This window comes from Manis pentadactyla, chromosome X (assembly GCF_030020395.1).
Source record: "Manis pentadactyla isolate mManPen7 chromosome X, mManPen7.hap1, whole genome shotgun sequence".
NCBI classification, from domain to species: domain Eukaryota; kingdom Metazoa; phylum Chordata; class Mammalia; order Pholidota; family Manidae; genus Manis; species Manis pentadactyla.
Window position 1 is genome coordinate 3415899 of NC_080038.1, and position 24477 is coordinate 3440375.

The 24477-nt window shown below is 46.2% G+C and overlaps 1 protein-coding gene across 1 annotated transcript in view; it reads right to left on the reverse strand.

The window, feature by feature from the left end:
- Window positions 1-11879: 11879 nt before the first annotated feature.
- LOC130678809 (pseudouridine-5'-phosphatase-like) overlaps window positions 11880-24477 on the reverse strand; it is a 97827-nt gene continuing 85229 nt past the window's right edge. Inside the window, exon 4 of the mRNA XM_057495307.1 lies at window positions 11880-12696. Within this exon, the coding sequence (XP_057351290.1) occupies window positions 12616-12696 (81 nt within the window). The 3' untranslated portion in view covers window positions 11880-12615. The remainder of the gene's footprint in view (window positions 12697-24477) is intronic.

Here is a 24477-nt window from a genome sequence, read left to right on the forward strand (position 1 = left end):
GAACCATGATTTCCATACGACTCATCACTGATGATGTCACCCGTGGTCACCGGGTAAGACAGTGTCTGTCCAGGCCCTCCAGGGTAACCCCTCCTTGTTTAGTGTGATCATGGGATTTTAAAAACTGGATTAATTCTCAAAATACCAAAAGCCACATTTACTTATTTGGGTTTCTTTTTTTATGTTTTCAACTGATTTCTGCTTCAATTTCACCTTTGTTGTTTTCTTTCAGAAAAAAAAAAAATTCTTAAATACCACATGCTTCATAGAACTTTCCTGCTTAAACCTGGAGGCTGTTCTTGGTTAGAGTAGAAGGAAACCCTTATTTTGAGCACCTAAAGGAACAGTCCCCAAGACTGCCACCACTTCCGACGCTCATTCCAAGCTCTGGGGTATGAGGGAATGTAATTAATATTTAATATACATTTCCAACTGAACATTTGACAAGAATCCTGTAAATTAAATATTAACAAACCGCTTTTCAAATGAAGAAACCAATTTTCCCAAGGCCGTAGTGAAAGACAGCAAGTGATAAAACAGATAGGAAAGTGCCCAAGTTCTTTAGCCAGAGATTCACGATTACCCACAAACTTTTCAAATTTGACTCCTGCAAGGCTACTACATGGACCTGTCCCTCCAGAAAGAAAAGGTCTGTGCCCTGCAGCACGACCTCTTGCTGAATGTCACTGAGTTGAACTGTCATTCCTGCAGATCCCATTCTCCAGGTGGCCTCCCCACATATCGCCCACCCTCCGTGCGGGCTGAAGACCACCTGGCCAGTAAGCTCTCCTTCCCTATGCTGCCCCACAACAATGTTGTTCCTCTTGCACTGAGTGGGCTGTTTGTAGCATTCACTGGTGCTAGATGAGAGCCTCCAGCTTATTGAGTGGGGTCAGCCCATCCATGCACCATGCGTGGGAAGCACACAAGTTAGAGCCCTGATCAATAGTGCTGCACAGGAACCCGGCTAGAGTGCCCCAGCTTCCTGGCTGGAGCCCTGAATCGTGTGTCTCTCTCTGCACCACAGCTCCTGGCTGTGACCCCCTTCTGGGGCCTCCCCTTGCATTTGGCTATATGCCCATGCAGAAGTTAGTCAACTGAAAAGGTAAAGGGAACACTCCCCAAAACTGCCACCACTTCTGATGCTCATTCCAAGCTCCGGGGGGGTTTACCCGGACCACCCTCAGGTTCAGTAATTCACTAGAAAGACTCACAGGACTCACAGAAAGCCGTTTTGCTCACAGTAACAGTTTACTACAGCTAAAGGATACAGTGGAAATCAGCAAAGGGAAAAGGCATATAGAGAGACACACAGGAGCATCGCAAACGTGCAGCTCCCAGATCAGACGCCCTCTTCCTGTGGAATCACAGCGTTGTTACTTTCCCGGAACTGGCATGTGACAACACACTTGGAGGGGTGCCAATCCCAAAAGTTCACCGAGTCTTGGGGCCAGAGATTTTGTTTTATTCTCCATCATGTAAGTATGGATGACTGACCATGTGCAGGACCTCAATCTCCAGCCACTCTGGAAGACAAGCGGACACTGCATGACCCACAGCCCCCCACCCCCGTGTCACACTGTGGGCTTTCGTGACATGGCCAGCAGCCTCTGCCCACGAATCCTAAACCTCACGGTTACATTATCCAGTGACCCAAAGCCCCAGGCAAACAAATGACACTCCTGGCAGGCATGACATTCCAAGGGCTTAGAGGTCACTTGCGAGCAGCTAAAGTGCAAAGGCTACATCTGTTTGCACAAGATTAAATTCTTGACCACACACTTGGGTGTCTCTTACTGTCCTGGAGACCTCCGCTCTCTTTTTCAACTTTTAGCTGTACGTGTGTTTCTGCCGTAACCGGAATATGTGTGCAACCCAAACGTTTACAATGTTACCTCAGTCCTATGATCATGGACAACTTTTAAATTTCTCCTTTATACTTTTCTACTATACCCACACTTCTACATAAATGGTTGCTTCTATAGTTAGGATGGGTAAATAAAGTTTAATGAGGCTTTTTTTTTTTACAATCACTTACCCCGTTTTGCTCACTATGAGCACTAGGATATGTCCACTCAGTAAGTCATTTATATAAAATAATACCAGTAGGATTGTATGCTTTTTTTCCTCCTCTGAATTATGTGAAAAATGATGCTAAGGGATACATTAAAAATAATTTAAACTTGTTAATTAGAACAATGTATATTTTAAGCTATAATAACCTAAATACACACACCTAAACAGCAAAAGCACATACAAGGCACATACATATGTAAAAATAATTAATATAAACATGTAGATATAGAGACATTGTGTGGATCATGAAAAAGTGAATATATAAGACTCAATGCCAGTATGGCCATAGGAATACTCTCCTTTCTATCTTGTCAAAATTTCTTTTCTGCCCATTCAATGTTGCAGTTTTTTTGCTACACAGGCATTCTCAATGGTGACAACAGCATTTTGAGACACAACGATTGGTTCTTATGGGTGGAAAAAATCTGTCTTTATGTGTAAGGCACAACAAATAGGCATGCAGTACCTAAACAGGTGTACATAACCTTGGTAGTAAAATTTCATGGGAGGGGAAGGGTACCATTAGAAAAGAAAATGTCCAAAAAAAAAGAAAGCACGTCTACCATGAAGCTCCCCTGACCCTGTGATAGCTCCTTTCTTCACCCCGTCCCTCCCTGAACTCACTTCAGGCAGAACCGCTGCATCGGGTGGACATTGTCCATGAGTTAGTGTGTCTGCTCAAGCACAGAGTCTTTGTATTTATCTCTACATTTGCAAGGAATCGGCACCATCTCCAACACACGGGAGGTGCTCAAAAATCGCTTCATGAATAAACAAACACACCAGTGAAGAAACAAAGGTGAACAATGAAAATAACTCACAAGTATGGGATGTTTATAAGGAGCAAAGAACTGTTCTGTTAATCTCCTTAATCGTCACAGCAGCCATATGTGGGAGACACTGCAAGGACCATTCTCATTTTATAAAAGAGAAAAATAGCACCAAGAGACTCTAAGTCATTTCCCAGTTGACCCCGTTACTAAGGGCAAGACCCAAGAACCTGGCCAGGGGTCTGAGGCGCGGGGGCTGGCCACTGCACTGCTTCTCCACGCCGATACACTTCATCGTTATTCTGAGAAGAGAACAACACTTGGAAGAAGGGTTCTTTATGCTAAGAAAGAATAAACATCCCCTTCATAAATAATACAAAAACAAGCAACTGCCTCTGCAGAGTGGAAACCTACTTTCAACGAGATTGAAGTATGCTAAGAACTGATACAACATTTCAAAATGCACTCGGTAATTCCGAGACAAAAAGGGAAATCAGTTAATGATTCTGAAAGGAATAGCAAGTGGACACAATTATTATAATTTTACATGTATTGAGAACCCATAACAGTCCCATGGTCGAGCTCACAAAACCCACGCTCTGTGCTGGGGAGGTGTAATTTTAACCAGGGGTAGAGACGTCAGTCTCCGTTACTGGGCCACTGTTTTAATGTGTCAGGGTGTGCCTCTGAGAGATGTTCAAAACGTCAAACAAAATAACACAGATGTCCTCATTGGGTTGTCTAATTCCACAACATTAGTTTGAAATCCTATATCTCCATGTTTGAGTCTATGAAAGCATTCACACAGGATACATTCAGGGAGCTCACAGCAGGCAGGATTAATAGCTCAGGGTTCTGTCTAGTTTTCAATCAACTCTTTCCTATAAAATAAAAGTCAATTCCAGAAAGTCCCATGTTTGGACTTAGATTCTATTATTTCTTGAACATGAACTCCTGTTCTAATAACATAGTCACTCTGGAAAATTCTTATTTTGCTAAAAGTGTCCCTGAGCATATGTCTAAGTAATTACGGTGCCTCAAAAATGCAAAATAATGCAAAATTTTATGCCATGCAATTCAGCACATGGGAAGTTCCTGTCAATTGTTCTATATCCACTGCAAAGGGCTGTTTGACTTCATTTTTCATTTTTCCAGTTGCACAGAAAGCTGGTATTTAGAGTGCTTAAAATTAGCTTCATATGGCTATTGTTGGTCTCTTTCTACATGTTCTAAAAACTACATCCTGGGTCCCACTCTAATAGAACAAAGCTAGACCTTCAGCTATGGCTGATAAGCTGTGATTTCTCTCCTCTACCTTGATTTCAATAAATAGATGTTGGACGACAACACTAGCAGGCATTTTACATGCATTGTTTTTTATTTATCCTTGCCAGAACCAAAGATGTCAGCTCTGTGACCATCCCTAGTTGACAGAGGAGGGTCTGAGGAGAGACACTCCCAGAGCTTGTGTGTCATAGCAGGCCGAGCTTCAGGAACAAACAGGCCGCACAGGGCTGGCTCAGACGTGGTCACTGTCGGGCACAGCACGGAGCCTGGGCCGTGGGGCAGGGGAAGCCTCTCTCCACACAGTCTGGAGATCTGAGCAGTCACACTTCTGTCATGTGTCGCTCACGTCTCGCACAGTCCCCCGAACATCAGCGTGCAGTCAGCCGGAAGGCAGTGCAGGGAGGGAATCGTGCGTGACTACGCTCGGGCCTGACACACTTCAGCTCTGCTCAGCATCTTCTGGGAGGACACGATTGCAAGGGGGCTGGAAATGGGCATGATGGGGCATGCAGGAGAGGCAGTGGGCAAACATGGTCTCCACGACGAAGAAAGATCCGCAACAGGTCTGATCAAAGTTGTTCTGACTGGAAGTCCTGTATCTTCTCTCCATCCACCACTGCTTGAATGCCTTTTGGCCAGATGGAATGAAAGGACCTTTGGATCGGACAGACCTTTTTCTCATTCCCAACATTTTTTGAGAGGATATAGCCATCACTGTGGTCAGGCCAACACTCTATCCATCAATGTTTTCCTCTAGGAGGATCCAGGCTCTTTACTTCCTGAGAACACGGTTGACCCCAAAGGGGCATGACTCAGTGCACGCCTACGCCACAGGACGTGCACAGAATGAGCCACACCAGCTGTATAAGCAATTGTATACACATCAGGGGTATTTGGTTTTGCCCAGGGTTCCAGGACCAGGACCCTGCATTCTATAGGAACTAGTAAGGAGGTACCTACTGGGGACCCCCCTTCTAAGCATGGTGACCTCTGTAGGCCAAGAGTCTTAGAGAAATTAAGAAACTTGCCTGAGAGAGATACAAACATCTCTCCCCCAAAATCTCATAGGTGAATGTTCACATAGCCGAAACATGGAAACGGCCCAAATGTCCACCAATTAATGACTGAATAAACCAAATGTGGTCTGTCCACACAGTGCAACATCATTTGGCCATATACAAAGCAATGAGGGTCTATGTGTGCTACAATGGGGCTAAGTCTCAAAAGGTCATCACATATTATGGGCTCCATTTGTAGGAAATGTCCAGAGAAGATAAATCTATAGGGACAGGCAGCAGACTGGTGGCTGCCAGCTCCTTCTAAGGGACATGCAGTGAGCTTGTCCCAGCGAGGTCAGAGAGGCCTTCAGGGCTTCCTCCTGGAAGCACTGGGGGGTCTCGGGGTTCCCGCAGCCGTGCCCGCCAACGAGAGCTGCGACCCCACACCATGGCACCGACCGCATTCCGTGAACAAGGATCACACAAGACCCTCCTTTGGTGCATCCTCAGCGTCCTCATTTACATGCCTGTGCTCAGAGCCTGCGCAGCCAAGAGGCTCAGCATCTGCGTCAATGTTGCTGCCAAGACCCCCCCAGGGTTCCCCCAGGACAAGGTTGAACTTCACCCGAACACCAGAACCTCATGATCTTGCAAAACTGTGAATGTTACGAAATCGCTCCGTTCCTGAGTTTCCAGAAAAGCATCAAAGAACCATCCTTCTACATGCAAGTTAGCCAAGAGTCACAGATATCCCCCTTTTTCACCTAGGACAAGACCAGACACCCCCTCCAGATTCCATTCTTTGCCTCCTAAATGATTCACTAAACAGCTTTTTCTCGGCGATCAACTGGAACAAAATGCTTGTTGGCCAAATTGGGTTCAGCTTCCCTTCCTCCCCCAGCACTCTGAAGTTTGGTCCACCCCCAACCTGAGCCAGCACCGACCTCCGCCTAAGGCCAGGCTGGCTGAGGGCAAAGTCCGGACCGTGCCCGCTTTCATTCTGCTTCCCCATGCTAAGCTGTTTCTGCATCGGTAGGTCAGGAAGGGCTCGTTTGCTCCTTGCACTAAGAGAAATTGCCCTGGGTTTTGCCTGACTTCTGTCTGCTGATCTTGGAGACAGAGCATTCATTCCCCTAAACCCGACAGGCTCCGCCCCTCCATGGTTCTCCCTTCTTGCAATAATCTTTTTGAATGAAAGTCTCTTCTTACGAAACCCACATCTGTAATTTTGTTTTGTCTTGTTTTGATATCCACAACCCACATGGCACTTTTAGGATTGAGTTTGGGATTCCCACAGCAACGCCCACCAAGGGAAGTACTAACCCATCCCGTGACACCCACGACGTTCCGTGAAACAGGCTCACGCGAGCTGTTCGTCCCAGTGCCATCGCTCCCCTGGCCTGCCTGCAGCCCTGGGGGCCTCGGTTTCTCCATGTAGCTCCTTGCTTCGTCTCTGGTGCCCCCTTCATCCTCTGCTTTCTTTTAGCAAGTTGAGTTACTCACCCCAACAATCAGATTCTCAACACATAGCAAGCCTTGGAGAACTTCTTTCACTTTTGCAGGAAGGCAAGAGGACCTTCGGCGGTAACGGGATGACTGTAATGGGGACTGTGGGATAAACACGATGGGCGACAGAGGACACACCTTGGTTTCTCACATCCCCACGGAGCAGCTCTTGGACGAGGAGTCTCATTCCATCTGGGCTGGGTCTTCTCTTTCACCTGCTGATCTGTGCCCTGAACCCTCCTTTTTACTGGGCATTTTCTGGAAATGCTGAGTGGTTAGCAGTGCATTTCTAGCCACATGTTGACACCACGAGGGCAAGGAGGATGCCAGGAGTCCTCTGTACCCTATGCATAAGTGCTCCCCAGGGTGGTCACAGGGGAAGCTGGTTTGAATCCCTTCATGTCCCACACTTTGTGAGCTGTTCCAAAGAAAGAAACAGGTTGTCCAGACATCACTTCAGTCTCGTGCATGGGAGGGAGGAACGGAATGTCCAGTGACTCTCAGCCATCTCATTTTCTACAGAAAGCACTACTGTTCTAACCATGGAGGGTAAGTGGTTTGCATTTACGTGGCTATTCTGCTATTTTTTCAAGAACTGCGTTCTGGGAAGTACACGGTGGACCGACATCTGTATTGTAGGCAGTAGAGAGCTTTATTTACAAACCGAGTGCTTTAGACAAAGTCTTTTGCATAATACAAATAGCAAGTGATTATTTTCAAATGACCATAAAACTCCTAGTCAAAAGCTCTTTCAATTGAAATGGCATTAGCATACATCTTATTTTCTGGAAAATGTACTGGAAACTGCAAGAGAAGGCACATTCTCTGTGTGCCTGGGAACCCAAAGCTCTTGAAGAAAGAGGAAAACCTAAGTCGATATTAAAAGACCTGATTCCCCACTTTGGGTAGGTTCCATAATTAAATTCAAGAAACGGGTCTTGGGCTTTTTTTGTGTTGGAATGAGGCACTGTTCAAGCAGCCAGGGATAAAATGTTGAATAAGATATGGTCCTTTCTCCCTAGACGCTTACAATCTAGTTTTACAAATACTCTAGTCAAGACCTGCAACCGTCATGCTAGACGATGGCTCCTTTCCAAGGTTTGGACTTTTTTTTTCCCCTAATACTGTCCAGATTCAGCATCTCAACCAAGAAAACAATGATATCTATGTGGACCCAGACAATAGTCCAGAGAATCAAAAGCTAAATGACTTTGTCCTCTGTGTGGTATTTGCCTGATTATTTAAAAAAAGAGAAGTCGATGACTGTTTATGCACTAACTATTCACAACCCAAGGCGTTCTTCTTAGATTTAAGGCTCTTTAGGGTCACTGAAGTGTCATTTAGAAGATTGCTTCCTGACGCATAACATTATGGTAATGATCTCACAAAGCGGGGCAGACAGGCTCTGCTGTGAGAGCTAGCAATTTATTTCCTTCCAAGTATTGTTTTAAAACAAGAGGCAGCTGGAGGTCAAGAGAGAGGCTTTGGGTTATAACAGGCTTAATGTGACCCAAGGCATTTATTTTTTTTGAACATACTTGAGAAAGATGATTCACAAACTGGTATTTAGAGCAGCTCAAAACAAGGGAAAGACACATTTCTCTTACATCAGAGCACACGGTTATTACCTATGTAATGATACCAAATAAGGGAAAAAGTAGAAGGTACAGACTATAGGGGGTGTGGCTAGAATCCAAGAGATCTGGATTCCAGTCCCACCTTGCCTCTCACTGATTATTACCCATTTAGTTTACAAAGTCGGCTTTTGGAGCTCAGCCCCGTCATATTAAGCAAAACTACCCGCCTCGAAGATGGCTGTTAAGATCGAATAGAATAGTGCAAGCAACGGTTAAGGAGCAGACGCTGGTACGTAGCATAAACTCAGTAGCCAACTGACCGTCACTACTGTTACTGTTACCCAGGAGTCACACAGAGTCGTTGCATATGGTGCCAGGGATGGTGCTCAGTGCTTGAGGCAACAGCTAATTTTGTGTATCAGTGGACGACACCTAGGTCCCATTCTTTGGTTCAACGCTAGTCCAGGGGTTGCCGTGATGCTACTTTGTAGGTGTGATTGCATTTAAATCAGTAGAGTTTTAGTAAAGCAGGTTACCATCCATAATGTGGTTGGGTAGAGGGTGGTGGGGTGGGTCTTATCTCATCAGTTTAAGGCCTAAGCAGAAAGAATATGGCTTCCCAAAGAAGAAGCAATATTCTCCCAAGACTGCAATACTGATCCTGAAATTCGAGCTTTTTTGGCCTACCATGCAGGTTCTGGACTTGCCAGCCCCATGGTCACATGAGCCAATTCCTTAAATTTCTTAGCAGATAGGTAGATTCAAGTCTGTCTATCTATCTATCTATCTATCTATCTATCTATCTATCTATCTATCTATCTATCTATCCATCTATCAAAATATCTATATCTACCTAAAGAGACAGAAAGAGATCTGTCTAGATAGACGGCAAATAAAGGCAGATAATATATAAACGGATGGATGCATCTAATAAAATCACAATTATCTATTGTGTAAATAAAGATCTATTGGCTACTTCTATTATCTGTTGAGATTTGTCTCTCTATATATATATATGATCTATAGATACCTCTGTCTACTATCTCTCTCTCTCTCCATTTATCTATCTATCTATCTATCTATCTATCTATCTATCTATCTACCTACCTATCTATCTATCTATCTATCTATCTATCTATCTATCTATCTATCTATCTATCTATCTATCTATCTACCATCTATCTATCTCTGTGTATATCTACAGATAGCCAGCTGGGTCTCTTTCTCTTGAGCGCCTGACTAATTCCAGTGGGGGGAACACGTAAGAAGGCAGTTTGAAGGTTCCACCACAGGTCGGTCTCATCAGAACTTGAGGTGCTAAGAGAAGGAGTAGAACAAGTGTCACTTAAATCCGTCTTTGAAGGCTGAACGGGATGAAGCTGCCCAAGAAGATGGTTGGAAACGAGAACACCCTTTAATGGGTGGACACAGGAGAGGAAACACAGGGACAGCGGGAGGGCTGAGAAGATCAACAAGACGGTGTGATGTGTGAGGTCGTGAGAGCCGAGGAGGGACATCTTCCCAAAGGGAAGGACGCAGCCCATGGAAGCGGTGCAGGGAAGGTCAGTCAGAGGGCAGGGCGCTCGCACTGGGGATCTGGGGCAGGTCTTGGTCCAGCGTGAGCATTAGGGGCAGGGCACAGCCATGGAGGAGGCGGGGATGGAAAGAAGGGGAAGGCCCTGAAGTGAGAAGACCATGAAGCCAGTAGGTGCTGCCTCGCGGAGGTCCCTGGGGTGCAAACCAACGGCCATGCCCTGGACGGCACTTCAGGGCAAGGCGCCCCCAGACAACGTCGTCCTGAAGGCATGTGAGGCAAGAAGGTGGCAGAGCCATGTGCGCAGAACAGCGTGAACAGCTCCAGAGCCACACGATGCATGAGACACCTGATTAGAAACCTGGCTGCACACATACTTCCCCCCAAGGACTTCTGCTTGTGAAACAGGTGTGAGCATCGCATCTGTCTGCAGATGGCAGGACGTCCCTGGCATCCCACCTCCACCAAGCCCACGTGTGTCCTGTCTGCTGGCAGCCTCATCAAGGCTGACTCTGTCCAAGTGAGCAAACAAACGGGGTGTCAAGAAATGTCCCCAGGGGGCGCCCGTCCTAGGAATAAAGGGAGGTCTCCCCGGCTCTTTGGAACGGATCTCTCTGCAGAAGCGAATCAGCCTCTAAACCATAATACAGATATGGGACATGAACTATGGCATCTTATAATATTGAAGGTACAATCACACTTCTAAACACACAGTGCTTTCCTCTGCGCAAATCTCAGTGAAAAAATATACACCATTTAATACATTTTCTACTAAATACCTATAGCTCTGGAAAATAGATTTTGACTTAACACAACATAGCAGTGGAATGGCCACTCATCTATCATTTAGCCATTTTGCAAAATCAGATGACAGAGGGTACACTGTTATTCAGAGCTAAACGTTCATATGGGAATTGTTTGATATTGTGTCACACTGTAGAAGGCACAAAGATATGAACAAAAAGCTTAGTAAAATAAATCTCCCCCTTTAGCACAAAAAATAATTTTGGGGTTCCCTATGGGTAGGGAAGTAGGGTATGGGTAGTAGGTGGAGTGAGACTGGGTCTGTGAAACCTTGAGAGGGGAAGGCATATAAGCAGGTGGGATATGGCAGCATGCAGAGCAGACCAGGTTTCTATATGGCCACACGGATTGGGCCTGTTAGCCTTTATCTTCTAACAATGAAACTTCCCAGGAGCACCAAGTCAATGGTGCCCCTTGGGAGTCCCATTTACATTGGCTGCAGTAGATGGGACCCCTGGAGCTGGGCAAAATAAAATAGCTCAGGTATGATTCTGGGCATGCAAACGGTCAGTGAGATAACAGTCCTTTTAAAGTAAGGTTCAGCCTCATTCCCTCAGCTCCTTCCTTAAAGAATTCTGAATGTGGTTCCTTTCAAAGAACGATAAAGTCAAAGAGGCATCCCATAGCTGCTTCTCGGGAGACTTCAACCCCTCATAACCCCCCCTGGATGAACATCAGAGCTTCTCATGCACCTACCACTCTAGGGGCCAAAATGTCAAGGTGAAAGCCATCCCCTCTGACTGTCTGAGCATGGAATCCAAGCAAAATAATCACAGACTCAAAGGGCAGGTCACACGTTAGTGAACGTGTAACCATGCAAAGCAGAGACATCCAGTGTGTAAAATTCTAATCATCGGTCAGAGTGGCTTTAAGGATTCATATCCTAGGCAACAGAAATGTGCTCTGTAAAAGAAATCTGCCCACGTGCTTTTCTATATTTGCCAGAGTTAAGCCTGCATTTAAACCAAGGATGAGTGACTTACCTCTCCGCCGAGTGACCCTCGGCAAATGAGAGCTGTTCTCCAAGTCGCTCTGGGAACGGACAGAAAGAACCAGTCTCATTGTAGGGACCACAGGCTGCCCCTTCGTCTAAGAAGAGTAGAGATCTCAGTATCAAGGCCCCAGGATGTAGGTGCAAAGATGTCAGATGCAATTAAGAACAGAGAGCTTTTGTGCAAAACATCGTTGTCTGCAAACGGAAAAACGGCATCTTTGACCGAGAATCAATAGTACACACATTCATGGGATTTGTTCCCTATAATAAGACCATTTTTATGTTGACACACTTCTTTTCTAGTTGAAAGAATAATCGATGGGATACATATGAGATGTCAGACTGCATTTATTGCAGTCATGGAATAAATTATTCTTTTCTTCCATGGAGGTTTGACTCTTGACTTGGGACACCTTGACTTTTAAGATGAGAGCTAGACACCTAATTACAAACTCTCAGCAGCCCCGAAGCTGCCACATCCCGAGCGCTGCCATCTGGGGGGTCTGCTTGGGGCTCGACGTGCTCCCGGGTCAGTGACTCGAAGAGCCAGAGGCAGGGACAGAGTCTCCATCAGCTGAGACCCAACGCTGAGGCCCTGACCTGGCCAGGCCTCAGGAAGCTCTCCCAGGGCCGAAAGGTCAGCACAATGGAAAAAGCACAGGGTGCACAGTGGGGTTCTGAACGTGTGCTCCACCGCTTTGCAGTATGGTGACTGTGGACATCATGGGTGCCCAGGGACTTCTGGGAAGGTGCGTGGCCTCCAAGCTCTGGGCGTTCTCCACATGCAGCCCAGCAACCCGGGCGCTGGAGTTGGGGACCGGAGTCCCAGGCCGTCATGAAGTGCTGCTTGCTTGATGGATCTTCATGCAGCAGGCGGCGCTGAACAGGGCTTACAGGAGGGAAGGCCTACAGACAAGCCCTACGGCAGTAGGTTCCAGAACCTTGCAGGAAGACAGGAACTTACTGCAAACACCACGCACTGTCTTTATTTTCCAAACCCAGTTCTGTGGAGTGCACTGCGGCCCTCTGAGTATCATAAGATGCCATCTCCTAGGGGCCTTCTGACACGTCAGCGGTCTCTCTGATGCAGCCCGAGATGGTCTTTCTGCTGAATTCCGTCTTCCATGGGCAACACCGTGGAAACGTCTTTCTGAAGAAAAGGAACAAGAACAGGAATTAACAACAGAAACATAAGATCGGTTTTTCCCTGGGTTGTTCAAAATTACTGAAATAAAGTAGCCCAACTTGTTTGATTTTACTTTTATTTTTAATCAATTTCTATCATTGTCTAGCTAGACCTCACCACCAAGAGATAAGAAAACTATAGTCATGGACTCCTTTTACGTCAGGTAATGGTGATGATGTTCAAACAAAGGCAGATGATGTAACAAAAGAATGAATGCTGTGATCCTCTCAGAGTAAAAAAAAAAGCAAAGGAGATAAAATAGAGCAAGGGGAAAAAAACTTTCAACAATCAGTTCTGGGCCACCATGACGAAGGAATATTTTTACAGGCAGGCATGGTCAGAAATAGCACACCAAGAATTCACCCCAAGTGAAAAGGGAAGGTTTTTGGTACAGCAGAAAATGCGGATTGTATTCTACAAGGCTGATTTCCTGTCTCTTGATGAAATTGCCTCCATTTCTATTTTCAAGTCCATTCACCAACCTTATGACCTCTGAACTATGGGTGTCTAGGCTTGGACCCCTCCAACAACTGTGAAATAAGTTAGCTTTTAAGGACCTGCAGAAGCTCAAAGGTGTCTACCTCCATGATAGGCAGAGGATAAGCATCTTTAGACAAGAAATACTCAAGACTCATTGGCTGAGACCTGCTTCTAGATTAATGTTATGTCATTTAATAGTGTTATTAATGTTATAATGACAAAAGGTGTAAAACATAATGTTATAATAATTTATGTCATCTAACAGTATGTTCTCTTTCAAAGGATGTCTTTTTGCAGCTCAATCAGCAGGCATTTGACAGCACAAATCAACATCCCATAATTAAAATATTTCAAAATAAATACGATGCAGGAGCTTTGCAAACTGCCTTCTATTTTGATCAGTGGGGGAGCCTTCCCCACCCCCGGCCCCTGTATAGAGGTTTTCTATTTACCTCTTTGTTCTTGATTTTTAATTTAATGCATTATGAAGAGAAAATGTGACTTACATGATACCCACCTGATGAGATTTACTAATAATCTGCTTCATGAACTAAGTGTTCACTTTTCATAAATGCTCCTGTATTGAGAACATATATCTTTCCTTTGCAGGCTGCCATGTTCGTAGGCTAATGTGAAATGCATTCTCTCTTTCCATGATATTTTCTGCTTTTAAGATTTCCACTACATAGTGAAGTTATTGAATTGTTGAGCCATGTTCAGAAATTCCTTCCGATATGTTTATAGAGTGCTTAGAATATGCTTATACGTGGCTTTGTGCGAGGCACGAAGAATACAGTGAGGAAAGAGACCAACAGTGGGCTTGTTCCCGTGGACCTGCTTTAGCATCTAAAGAGACAAGTACTCACACGGTTATTTAGCTACTGCTGTGTTCAAGGGCATAAGGGTGAAGACAGCGTCAGGTGAGGAGCAATGGTCTGAGATGAGGTACCGCGGCTACAGCATGCTGCACATCGCCAGCTGTCCTCAGAAGCGTGGACACAGATGTAGACAAGACGCGCAGGCATGCGAATCATCAGAAGGTTCGAGTCCAGCTCTATGCCTGTAGCCTTCTTTGTCTTCCATCCTCAACCCCTCCCCATCTCCACCAGGTCTTTGTTCCATCCCCTCATCTCCTCTCTTCCACCCGCCCATCATCCTCTATTTTCTGTGTCCTTACCACCAGTCGTCATTCTCTGAAACATACCACTGGGCAGTCACCACGAAACTCCACAACTCTGTGCGTGTGGTCCATTCACCAGTCTCCAATGCCACTCCCACACTCTACATTGATTTTTCCAGCCCCAAAGTTACCCGGTTTACCAAATTTCACTGTTACTTGGCAACATGCACCTATAAATATCAAAGTATTTTAACTAGTTACTGTGCTGTTATTCTAATGAATGCCGTCAGCCAAGGTGAGGGCCGAGCTAAGGTTACTTACCCCACGTTCCACATTTCATCTCTACTGCAATTGTGTTAACTTATATGAGCACTATCGCCGTTACACTGATTACACCAAGGACTCCTACTGCCTGACAGTCAATGAAAATGCCTGGTTATCTTTATTAGGCAGGCGTTTCAGCCCTGTCTGCCCAAGTTTGTACTTGAGTGGCCGGCGTATTTGACCAAGTGCTTAGCTGCTATCAGTGTCCATAGGTTCATTTCCGTTGGTCCAGCCTCGCAAGTGTCCTCTACACTGGCTCCTTCTATTCTCACTTTCATTCCTGGCTTCCTTCGTCTCAACTGCATCATTCAATGTGATAGCTAATCACCCCAGCTTCTCTGACTCTGCAGCACTGATCGGCAGGCTCTCTTTTCCTTCAGCCAAGTCCACGGGAGAGGACTGAGGAGACAGCCAGGGAGAGAGCAGGAGAAACACCCCTGCAGGTGGACAGCCGTCCCTAACTCATTAATGCCAGTCATTTCAAGTTGGTCTTAGTTGCATCACCATCCAGTCCTCAAGGCTACGACTGAAAATCTTTATCCGGATTTTGCAACATCTCAGATGGAGATACTGCTGTTTAATCAACTCATTTCTCCTCTTTATCAGTCCAGTGGAAAGGTGTTAGTCTGGCATGAGTGCTTCATAATGAGCCAACCCTGACTCACAGTGCCCTCTGCTTTCTCATTTACCCATTCACCAACCAACCTCTATGATAATCCACTTCCAAATTATCCTCAGGGATGACATGAAGCTTGTGTTCTCGCCATTCTGAATTGATTTCTTGCTGATCTCGAGTGACAGCTAATCACCAAACCCAGTGTCCTGTCCGCAGCTGTCCCCACTGACCTCTGAATGGCGTCTGATTATTGCCGAACACCCCGTTATTCTTCTGGCACGTTTGTGCAATTAAGCCTCTTCATCTTTGAAGAATTAGAACATTTGTTCATTTTCAGTTTCTGGGAGGGACATCTCTACTGTCTTGTAAAGGATTTTTCAACATTGCCAGTAGCGATTAATCTAGACGATGTGTAAGCTCTTTCATGAATCTGAGAAACAGCTTATCCAGGCTTGAAAATCTTTCTCCACAACTGGGATCCCTTTTTAAGCTCCTCGTGGTCTTAGGATGGCAATCTTCTTCTAAATGTTAATGTCATGACGACCTGTCTACAGATTATTCTCAAAGACAGAGTAGAGGAAGCACAATGAAAGCCTGAGAGACACTCTGTCTTGCTATGGAAAAAACTAGCCAGCGGTTCTGAACCCTGTCTATGTGACGGAACGCTAGAATTCAACATCCCCTCTGTGAACACCTCCGTGTTGTAAAAGACCATGATTTTGGCAGCTATTTTTATCTGATGACCAATTTGGCAATACTATAAATAACATAAAATTAGAGCTATGAACAAAATACCCTCACTCCCTGTTATTCAAACAATCCCATTCTCGTGTTTTCTGCTAATAATTGCTTGCTTATTCTTTATTTGTTCTTTTTTCCAGGGGGAGGAGCTTAGTACATAACAGTCAGAGAAGGAGGCGGATGCCAAACCATTAGGAAAAAGAATTACAGGAGGAAATACTGTAAGACTGCTACTGTTTTTTCTGTTAATTCTGGTGACTTGTAAAAAGACCACAGCCATCCCATAATTTCAGGAGCAAGGATCCAAGGAAAACGTGGTGTTGCACAAGGAAACTCCTAAGCTTGCTATCAGGAAGTCGGGAGTGTCCCTGAAATGCCCATTACACACTCAAGGAAACGCAGTTGCTGAGTGGAACTAATTCCCATCTGTCATCTACCTTTTTGAAAGAAGTCAGTAAAACGCATTGTTTTTTCTCAAAAACCTCCATCTCTACTTTATAAAAGGATTAAAGATAGTGTCAGCTTCCCCTAAAGAAAGACACGTGTCTGCACAAGCTGAACAGATGTGAAGGGCTCCAAAGCACAGGAGCAGCAGTGAGCTGGATGGAGATTTTTTGATTTCCCAAGTTTATTATTGCCTATGTATTTCCCCTTACTGATTACCACGTAGGCCCTTAGATAATAAATGAGTGCATCTCCTTTTATCCAGGAATATCATGGAATTGGAAATCAGGAGTGACTGTTCACACCATAGGTTGGCTCTGGGGAAAAGAAGGCAAGAGAAATGTCAGCAGATGGGAAGGCCAGCAGCAGCTATGAAGGAATAGGGGGATCTCTTACCACCTGGGTCCTGGGGAAGGAAGATTTAGAGAATCATTTTCAGCCAACGCTGCGGAGTCCCTGTGAAGGCCTCATGTGTCTGGCTAGCTGACCCATGGAATAGAAGCTGAGGTCCTCTCTCCTTCTTGGACCTGTAAAAGTTACCCAAAGGCTCTTTTGACACCTTTCAGACTTTCAGATGCCTTACTTATTGTGGGCTTAAGACATCCTGATACTTTTCTTACAAATATCTGCAAGAATTTTATATTCCTTGGGTGGCTGTGTGCCCATCCTTCCTTAACTAGCCCAAGTTCCTGTGATGTCTGAAAAGAGAGCCACATCTCTCTCTCTGAAACTGAGATTTCCCCATTATATTGTTACAAGGAAAGTCCCTGAAGAGATTTTGAATTCCTTCCTGGCTATAGGGCCCTCCTGTAACCTCTGGTCAAGTTTTCTCCTTCTCCATACTGTGATTTTTTTCTTGTTGTGTTTCTCCCCTTCTCTTTATGGAAGTACCAATTATACATAGCTTGGACACTCTGTGCTAGTCTGAGTATCCTAAATTTTTTTTTTTCCCATCAGTGCCTTGCATTATGATATGCCCTTATTCACGGTTAGCAAGAGGTTTCCCTGAATCAAAATTCCACAGGATTTTTGAAGGGTGAGAACTATCATCCATTTTGCTCACCCAGGTCAGCCGCACAGTGGCTACCATCTATAAATTCTCTCCTATCATGCCATGTTTGTAGCTGTACCTTGCAAATGTACCAAGTCTGACTGCTTCCTTGACATATCTTGCTTTCCATGCTGCCTTCCAGCACCCTGTCCTGTCATCCTGATTTGCTTTCCCAACCAGTGTCTTCCATTTTGCGTTGGCATCTCCTCTGAAGAATAAGGTATTCCTCCTTAGTATCTCCCTGTCACACTGCCCAAGTTTCACCATCTGACAGCCTTTCTTCCTGTACTGTGTTCAGCACTTCAGTAGTTCTTCACTTCATCGAAGATGGACTTTAATTTTAATACTTTTCTTTTTGTTGTTTTTGATTGTTTTGGTCAGGAAAGGACAGATCTCTAACTAAGCTTATGAATGGGAAAACTTATTTCTGTTCATTTTTCTAAAATTGTGAAATATAAAATGTAATATGCTAATTATCTCCACTGTAATTGCCACATTATTTCATACCGGTTCCTAATATGTTCCAATATTTACTTTTTGGTCTATATACTCTACTAGACCGCCAACTCCATGAGTATAGATTCATTAAGCACGTGTGGGTTGAACTGAGTTGATTTGGACCAATTAAGGAAACGATCCTATATTCTGCTCATTTCATACAAAAATATAATTGTCCTTGGGGTGGAAGGCGTAATACAAATTTAATCACACTTATTTTGATATACAAAATGGACACTATTGCAATGATTGACATCATTCTATAGATCTATTTTTTCCTTTAGTTTTCAAAATGAGCCGCTATCAAATCTACTTTACACTGACTTTTTATAAATATATAAAAGTGCATGTGTCATTTCTCAGGTTCTGGAAGGCCTCTGGGGTTCCTTTCTTTTTGTGGAACCATTTCTTTACTGTCCTTTTCCACATTTACATATACCCAGAGACACCTGCTTGGCAATGAATAGACTCAGCCTGCTTATATCTTGCTCCATCATTGTGATATTCTTTTCTGCCTTCCTGTAGATAAATAACATCTGGGAATTGTGGAAAAGGAAGTAATCTTAGAATCTGTCCACTCCAGCTCCTGTACTTAACAGGTGAAGGAACTGAGGCCAAGATGCTCACACACACACACACACACACACAGACATTCTCACAGATGGTGAGCAGTGAGCTAATTTTCCTGAGATCGAGTCTCATGTTCTTTCCACTGCCTTTATTTTGAACTTGAGCATCAGCTGAGTAGACAAGTACAGCGATGCAAATGTAATTATGTCCTTGGGAATATATATAGCATCCCCCTGAAGCCCAGTGACTTGGCAGCCACCCAAACTTTAGTTTTACCTCCAAGCAGAAATAAAACATAAAGCGTGTCATTAGTATAAATATGACAGATAAATTCAGGGCACATAGAGGCTTCATGCTTCTGGGTGGTGACCATCTTTTGTCTTTCACATAAGGTGTCCTGTTTCTACCACAGTCTCAAAATTCCTCTTTGCCCAGAACATAGCAAAAATAGAACTTTTTTTTTTTTACTGTGAGACTCACTTTTCAGTATCTTCAATGGTTTAATAAAATGCATCAAATTGACAGTAAAAACAATGGGTTGCAGCAGGTTATCTAAGCAGCTGGTTTGGAGCAGTCACACACGAGATGCCCACCTGCAGCCCAGGCAAGAAAATATGTTCACAGACAGACCAGAAGTTAAGTGCAAGTGACTTGGGGTTGAGTGGTCAAGTGGATAACACCAGCAAAGGTGCAACCAGCTCCATCTGTGGGAGGCAGGAAGGAAAAAGTCTTCCTTGGGAGCTAGAGTATATTGGGAAGCTACGTAGGGCAGAAGCATAATTCAAAGAGGGAGGGACTCATCAAATTGTAGGCAATGCCATCGTCTTTGGCAGCAAAGCGGAACAGAGGAGGGCCAGACCTGGGAAGACCAGGCTTGCTCAGACGTGAATAAGCGACCATCACCATCGCCATCACGGTGCAAAGAGGCAATACAACGGTCAGTAGGTGCTGACCACCCGGAGCCTCCCCAGAGCCGCACTTAATAACAAAGGAGGCTGCCATCCTTACTCGCCTTCTCCGGGCTTTCGCGGCTGGCACCGGCCCACATTCCGTTTCTCCTGACAGCTCCCCCTTTTGGAGGGATACCAATCCTGGTACTATTATTACCTCCTGCCCGCACTCGGACAAGCTCTCCCTGCGAGTCTCTGCCTCTGAGGCGCTGGCGTTTCCCGCATCTTCCTTCCCACCCCCGCGGCTGCTGAGAAGATTTCAGCTGGTACCGTCTCCCTCTTTGGAGCTGGGAAAGCCCTCCCTTGTTCTGATGGCAGGGTTATCACCAGTTGGCAGGGGATGGGGGGCAAGATCAAACCACACAGTGCGTTTGGATAGGAGACATAGGTTAGGACCCAACACAGATTAGGAATCTGTTGACTCCTCTCTCTAGAATTTTCTGTTCCTTGACTTGAGACTGCAAAGGTTGCTTGAAATAACTGTTTTTCTCTTAACTGGAGAGTAACGTGGGTGCCTCATGCTAGAAAAGATGTGGTCCTTGTTCCGGCTGTGCCCCACACCACTGGACAGATGGGAAACGGACAGGTGCGCCCCACGGAGGGATGCCAGGTGATAGATGGCAGAATGCCCTGAGGGCCACAGGGCAGCATGTGGCCTGATCTGGGGTGGGGGGGGAGCTGAAGCTACGGCTTCAAGGGTTTCAGGATATAGACCCCTGCCCACCCAGGGGGAGGGGCAGAAGGCACAGTCAGGGCAAACACCACCCTGGGCATGTGTGAACCTATGTGACCTCAGGCTGTAAGTTGGCAGTGGAATGCCACGGGATTTCATGATGGGACTTGGGGGAAGTAACCCCTAAGAGCCTCTCTTCTCACCAGTAAGTGGAGAGGACAATACGTAGTTCATAACATTAAATGGAATCGCCCAAGACCAGAACTAACGGGTCATCCACAATGGGAAGCCTTTGCTATTCTCAAGCGAAGGACGATCACCTCATGTTCTGGAGCAGGGGTCGAGCTTTTACTGGGAAGGGTCAGACAGCAAACATATTCAGCTTGGGGGCCATACGGTGTCTGCTTCACCCACAGGATTCCACGGCAGCAGCCGGAACACAGCCGAGGACGGTGCAGGGTGACTGCATGACAACAGTTCCGGCGAGGCTTTATTTACACAAGCCAGCAGCGGGCCGCGTTTGGCTCAGGGGGCACAGATTGCCAGCCTGACTTCTGGAACGCTGTCCATGGCTCACGACACCTGGTTTACGGTATCAAGCAGCGTGTCCTAGCTGCTATCACATATGCAAACTACCACCCCAACAACCTTGAGAGGGAGGTTTTAAAGGACTTTGCTCTTTGCAGTGAGAGCCCAGTTATGTTAAGCAGTTCACTGAAACCCACACGATACACTCTACGTTGTCAATTCCAATGACCTGCAGCTAGTTTCCTTATGGGGTCACCTTCCTGGACTGGGAGTTCATGCTCCTCGGTGCTAATGTTCTTTAGGAAGACAGAGGTCCATTCTTCTGGTGACTGTGACATTTCTCACGTAAGCGTGCTAGGTTTTACGTTATTCTTTGCAGACTCTTTCGATGCACGCCTCCTGGCTCTCTGTCCACTGCTCTGTCCAGATCCATGGCGTCCCAGCTGCACGATGCATGCATGTTTTACCCCCTGTAGGTGACTGCCAATGTTTCAAGTTTCCCGCATACACAGTTCCCGCCCCACAGCAGGCTTCCCAGGTCTTAACGTCATTTTGTTTGGAGAACAGATGAAATGGGGGTCTTGGCTGCTGGAGGAGGAAGTTGTGTGCAAACTTTCTGATCATAGGAGCTCAGCAGGCCATCTCTGCCCCAGGTCTGAGACTGGAAATGAAATTCTGCTGTCAGGACATTCGGATTCACAAGAAAATACAACGTGAACCCAATTTATTTTCCTCTGACACCTCTAAATCTAGATTTCATATTTGCTAGTGTTTACCACCCTCCAGGGCTGCCGGCCATCCAGCGTGCACGCTTCCTGGGAAGCCCAAGAGAGGACTCCGCGTTCGGGGCCAAATGTAACCACAGAAATAGCAAAAAGTGCCAGGAAAGGTCATACCAGAGCCCTCGGCAACTCTCTGTTTTCGATTTGTGATCAACTTATATATGTCTTTCAAGTGCTTTCAAGGGCATCCCTTCTTCAGGGTACAATTTCTTCCATCTTTATGGAAGTACACGGCCACCTCTTTCAGTCCTCTGGGGCTCCAAGGGCTGGGTGTAACCTTCTGGAGGATTCTGCCACGATGCCTGTGTAAGTAGTGGGAGCAGGTATCAGGGTCCAGGGCTGAGCAGCACAGGAGGCAGGAGCTAAGGGCGAGCGGCCAGACAAGCTGAGGGCCCTGGGCCACTGCTGCAGAAGGGTGGGCATGCTGAGCATCTTCATGGGGCCAGGGGCTGCCTCCAGAGTGGGCAGCCTGCAGAAAAGTTTATGAAAGCTTTTGACAAACATTAAAGCCCTCTTAGGAGGGAACTTGGAGAAATACCAAGCACATTCGTGTTTCAAAACACCAGTCCTGCAATGGTAGGAGCGATGTTATGCAAACACGATATAATGGGCAGAAAGGCACTCATTGCTTGACTGTGTGGATTCACCCCATTGCTATGAAATCACCCATTTCCCCCTCTGACTGTTTCTGAGATCCTGCCTGCGAAGCAGAGCTTCTTGGGAGAGCCACGTGTGTGGGTCCCACTTAATCGTGAGGTAGAATTCTGGTCCCTGAGGTGGGATTTCCCCTGGATTTATAGGCAGCGTTCTCCTGGACAAACCCTGGGCTTCCTGTGGCCACAAGTCATCTGGACGTGTTTTAAGCCTGCAGAGACACGATGCAATGGATGTAGGTGGGCGGGCAGCAGTGGGGAGCTCTGCTCACGTCATTAGATGACTGATTAAGGACACCTTTCATGATTTGCTTACGTGTAGCAACTTAGAGACTGGTGGGCAAACACTGAACCACAGGTTAGCCCCACCAGAGCTCCTGAACACCTTTCTCATTTAATTTTTCTGGATAGCCCTTGCGGCCTTATGTACTTCCCTTTTTTTTTTTAATTAGCAGTTTTACTGAGATACAATTCAGACACTGTACAACTCACCCCTATCATGTCTATGATGCAATGGATTTCAGGAGGTTCAGAGTCGGGCAACCATCTCCCCAGTTGCATCACCCCTCAAAAAGTCCCTCTACTCCATGGCCTTTTCCCCCTAACCCATCTGTGCCTGCAGCCCTTATAGGCATCGTCTGATTTCTGTTCCTGTGGACCTGCCTAGTCTGCACACTTCAATTAAACAGGGTCACACCGAACCTGTTCCTTTGTCTCTGGCTGCTTTTCCCCAGGACAAGGTTTTCTCAGCTCATCCATGTCACAGCGGGTGTCAGCATGCCTTTCCTTTCCATGGCTGAATAATGTCGACCACGGCTTGTGTATCATTCATCAGCTGATGGGCAATGGGGTTGTTTCCACCTCTTGGTGACTGTGAAAAACACTGCTGTGAACGTTCATGCACAGCTTTTCTACGCACCTTTCTTTCTCTTGAGCATATACCTGGGGGTGAAATTGCTGGGTCACGTAGCTAAGCACTTTCTTCCCCACTGTCTGCTGCCCCATGAGGGCCTGCAACTTTGTCTGCACTGTTTATTCTGTCTGGAATATGGCAGACACTTGACAAATTCTTGTTCAATGAATAAATGAATGAAAAATGTGGTCCGGAGACCTGGGTCCCACCATGGGCTTTGTGGAACAACTCTGTCATTTGGAGAAAGGCGCCCCTGTTTCCTGACTCAGTTTACATATCTACCAAGCTTTGTGCTAGAATAGGTGGGCTCTCAGATGGCTCAGGGAATACAGTGTATGAAGGGACGGGTGTGGGGTAGTTTTTCCTTCGAACTGAGCAGCAACCCTTGCAACAGAGCTGAGGATGAGCGACAGAAAGGAGAGGCTGCGTCAGTTTCTCGCGCTCTTAGACCTGGCGTATTTCTCAGGTAAGACCCACCGGTAAACTGTATATTTTTCTACAGTACCGACTGCACGAACATTGCTATTTCTGCTGGTAATTGAAGGATATGGGAGTCGCCACAATGATAAGCCAGTATTAGTGAAGAAGCTATCGTAAGTGTGTAGACAATGTTTTATTAAACACATGCCAATTTTAAAACACTAGGATTTTTAAAAACTTAGTGAATGAATAAAGAGATGACGTGGGAGTCGGGTGCAGACTGGGATTCGCCGAACTTGAGTCTCACCTCTAATTCCCACCTGGTAGCGAGTGAGGGCCACCTGCCCTTTTGTCTGAGCCCCTCTGGGCAGTGTGGGGGCTGTGGCACCGTGTGACATGGCTCCGTCCTTCAAACGTTTGCACGGAAGAGAAAGACCCACACAAAGGACCGAATGTCACAAAGCAAGTGCCCCACGACCTGGGATAAAACTTCCATTTGAAGAGTGACTGGTCGGCAGCAAGGAAGTTAACACTGTGACAGGAGGAAAGCCACCCCCAGCTGCCCTGACTTAGATCCTCACCGCTCTCCCTTCTTTTGAAAGGTCTCCTTTCCCCCACTACCTGCGATCTCCTGCACTGGACAGACTGCAAGCTTATAAAAACAGCCCTGAAGACCTGTTCTGACAGCTGCAGGCATGACGTCGCACCGACAGCCCCGAGCAAGAGGCGTGGGCAGCAGCGAGGGTCCCCGATGGCTCGTGTCTGTGGACAAGGAAGCCCGCTGGCCGAGCAAACCACAGACATGCTGCCCTCCCCTCTGCCCGCCCTGCACAGCAGCAGCCCCATCCAGTCGATCCCAGTCTCCCGGCCTTGAGGGGCTCCCCGACGGATGGGCCTGAGCCACCGCGGTGCTCACTGTGCCCTGATGATGTCGGCCCACCAGGTCCAGGAAAGTCCTTCATGCCTCAGGCTTGGTGTCTCA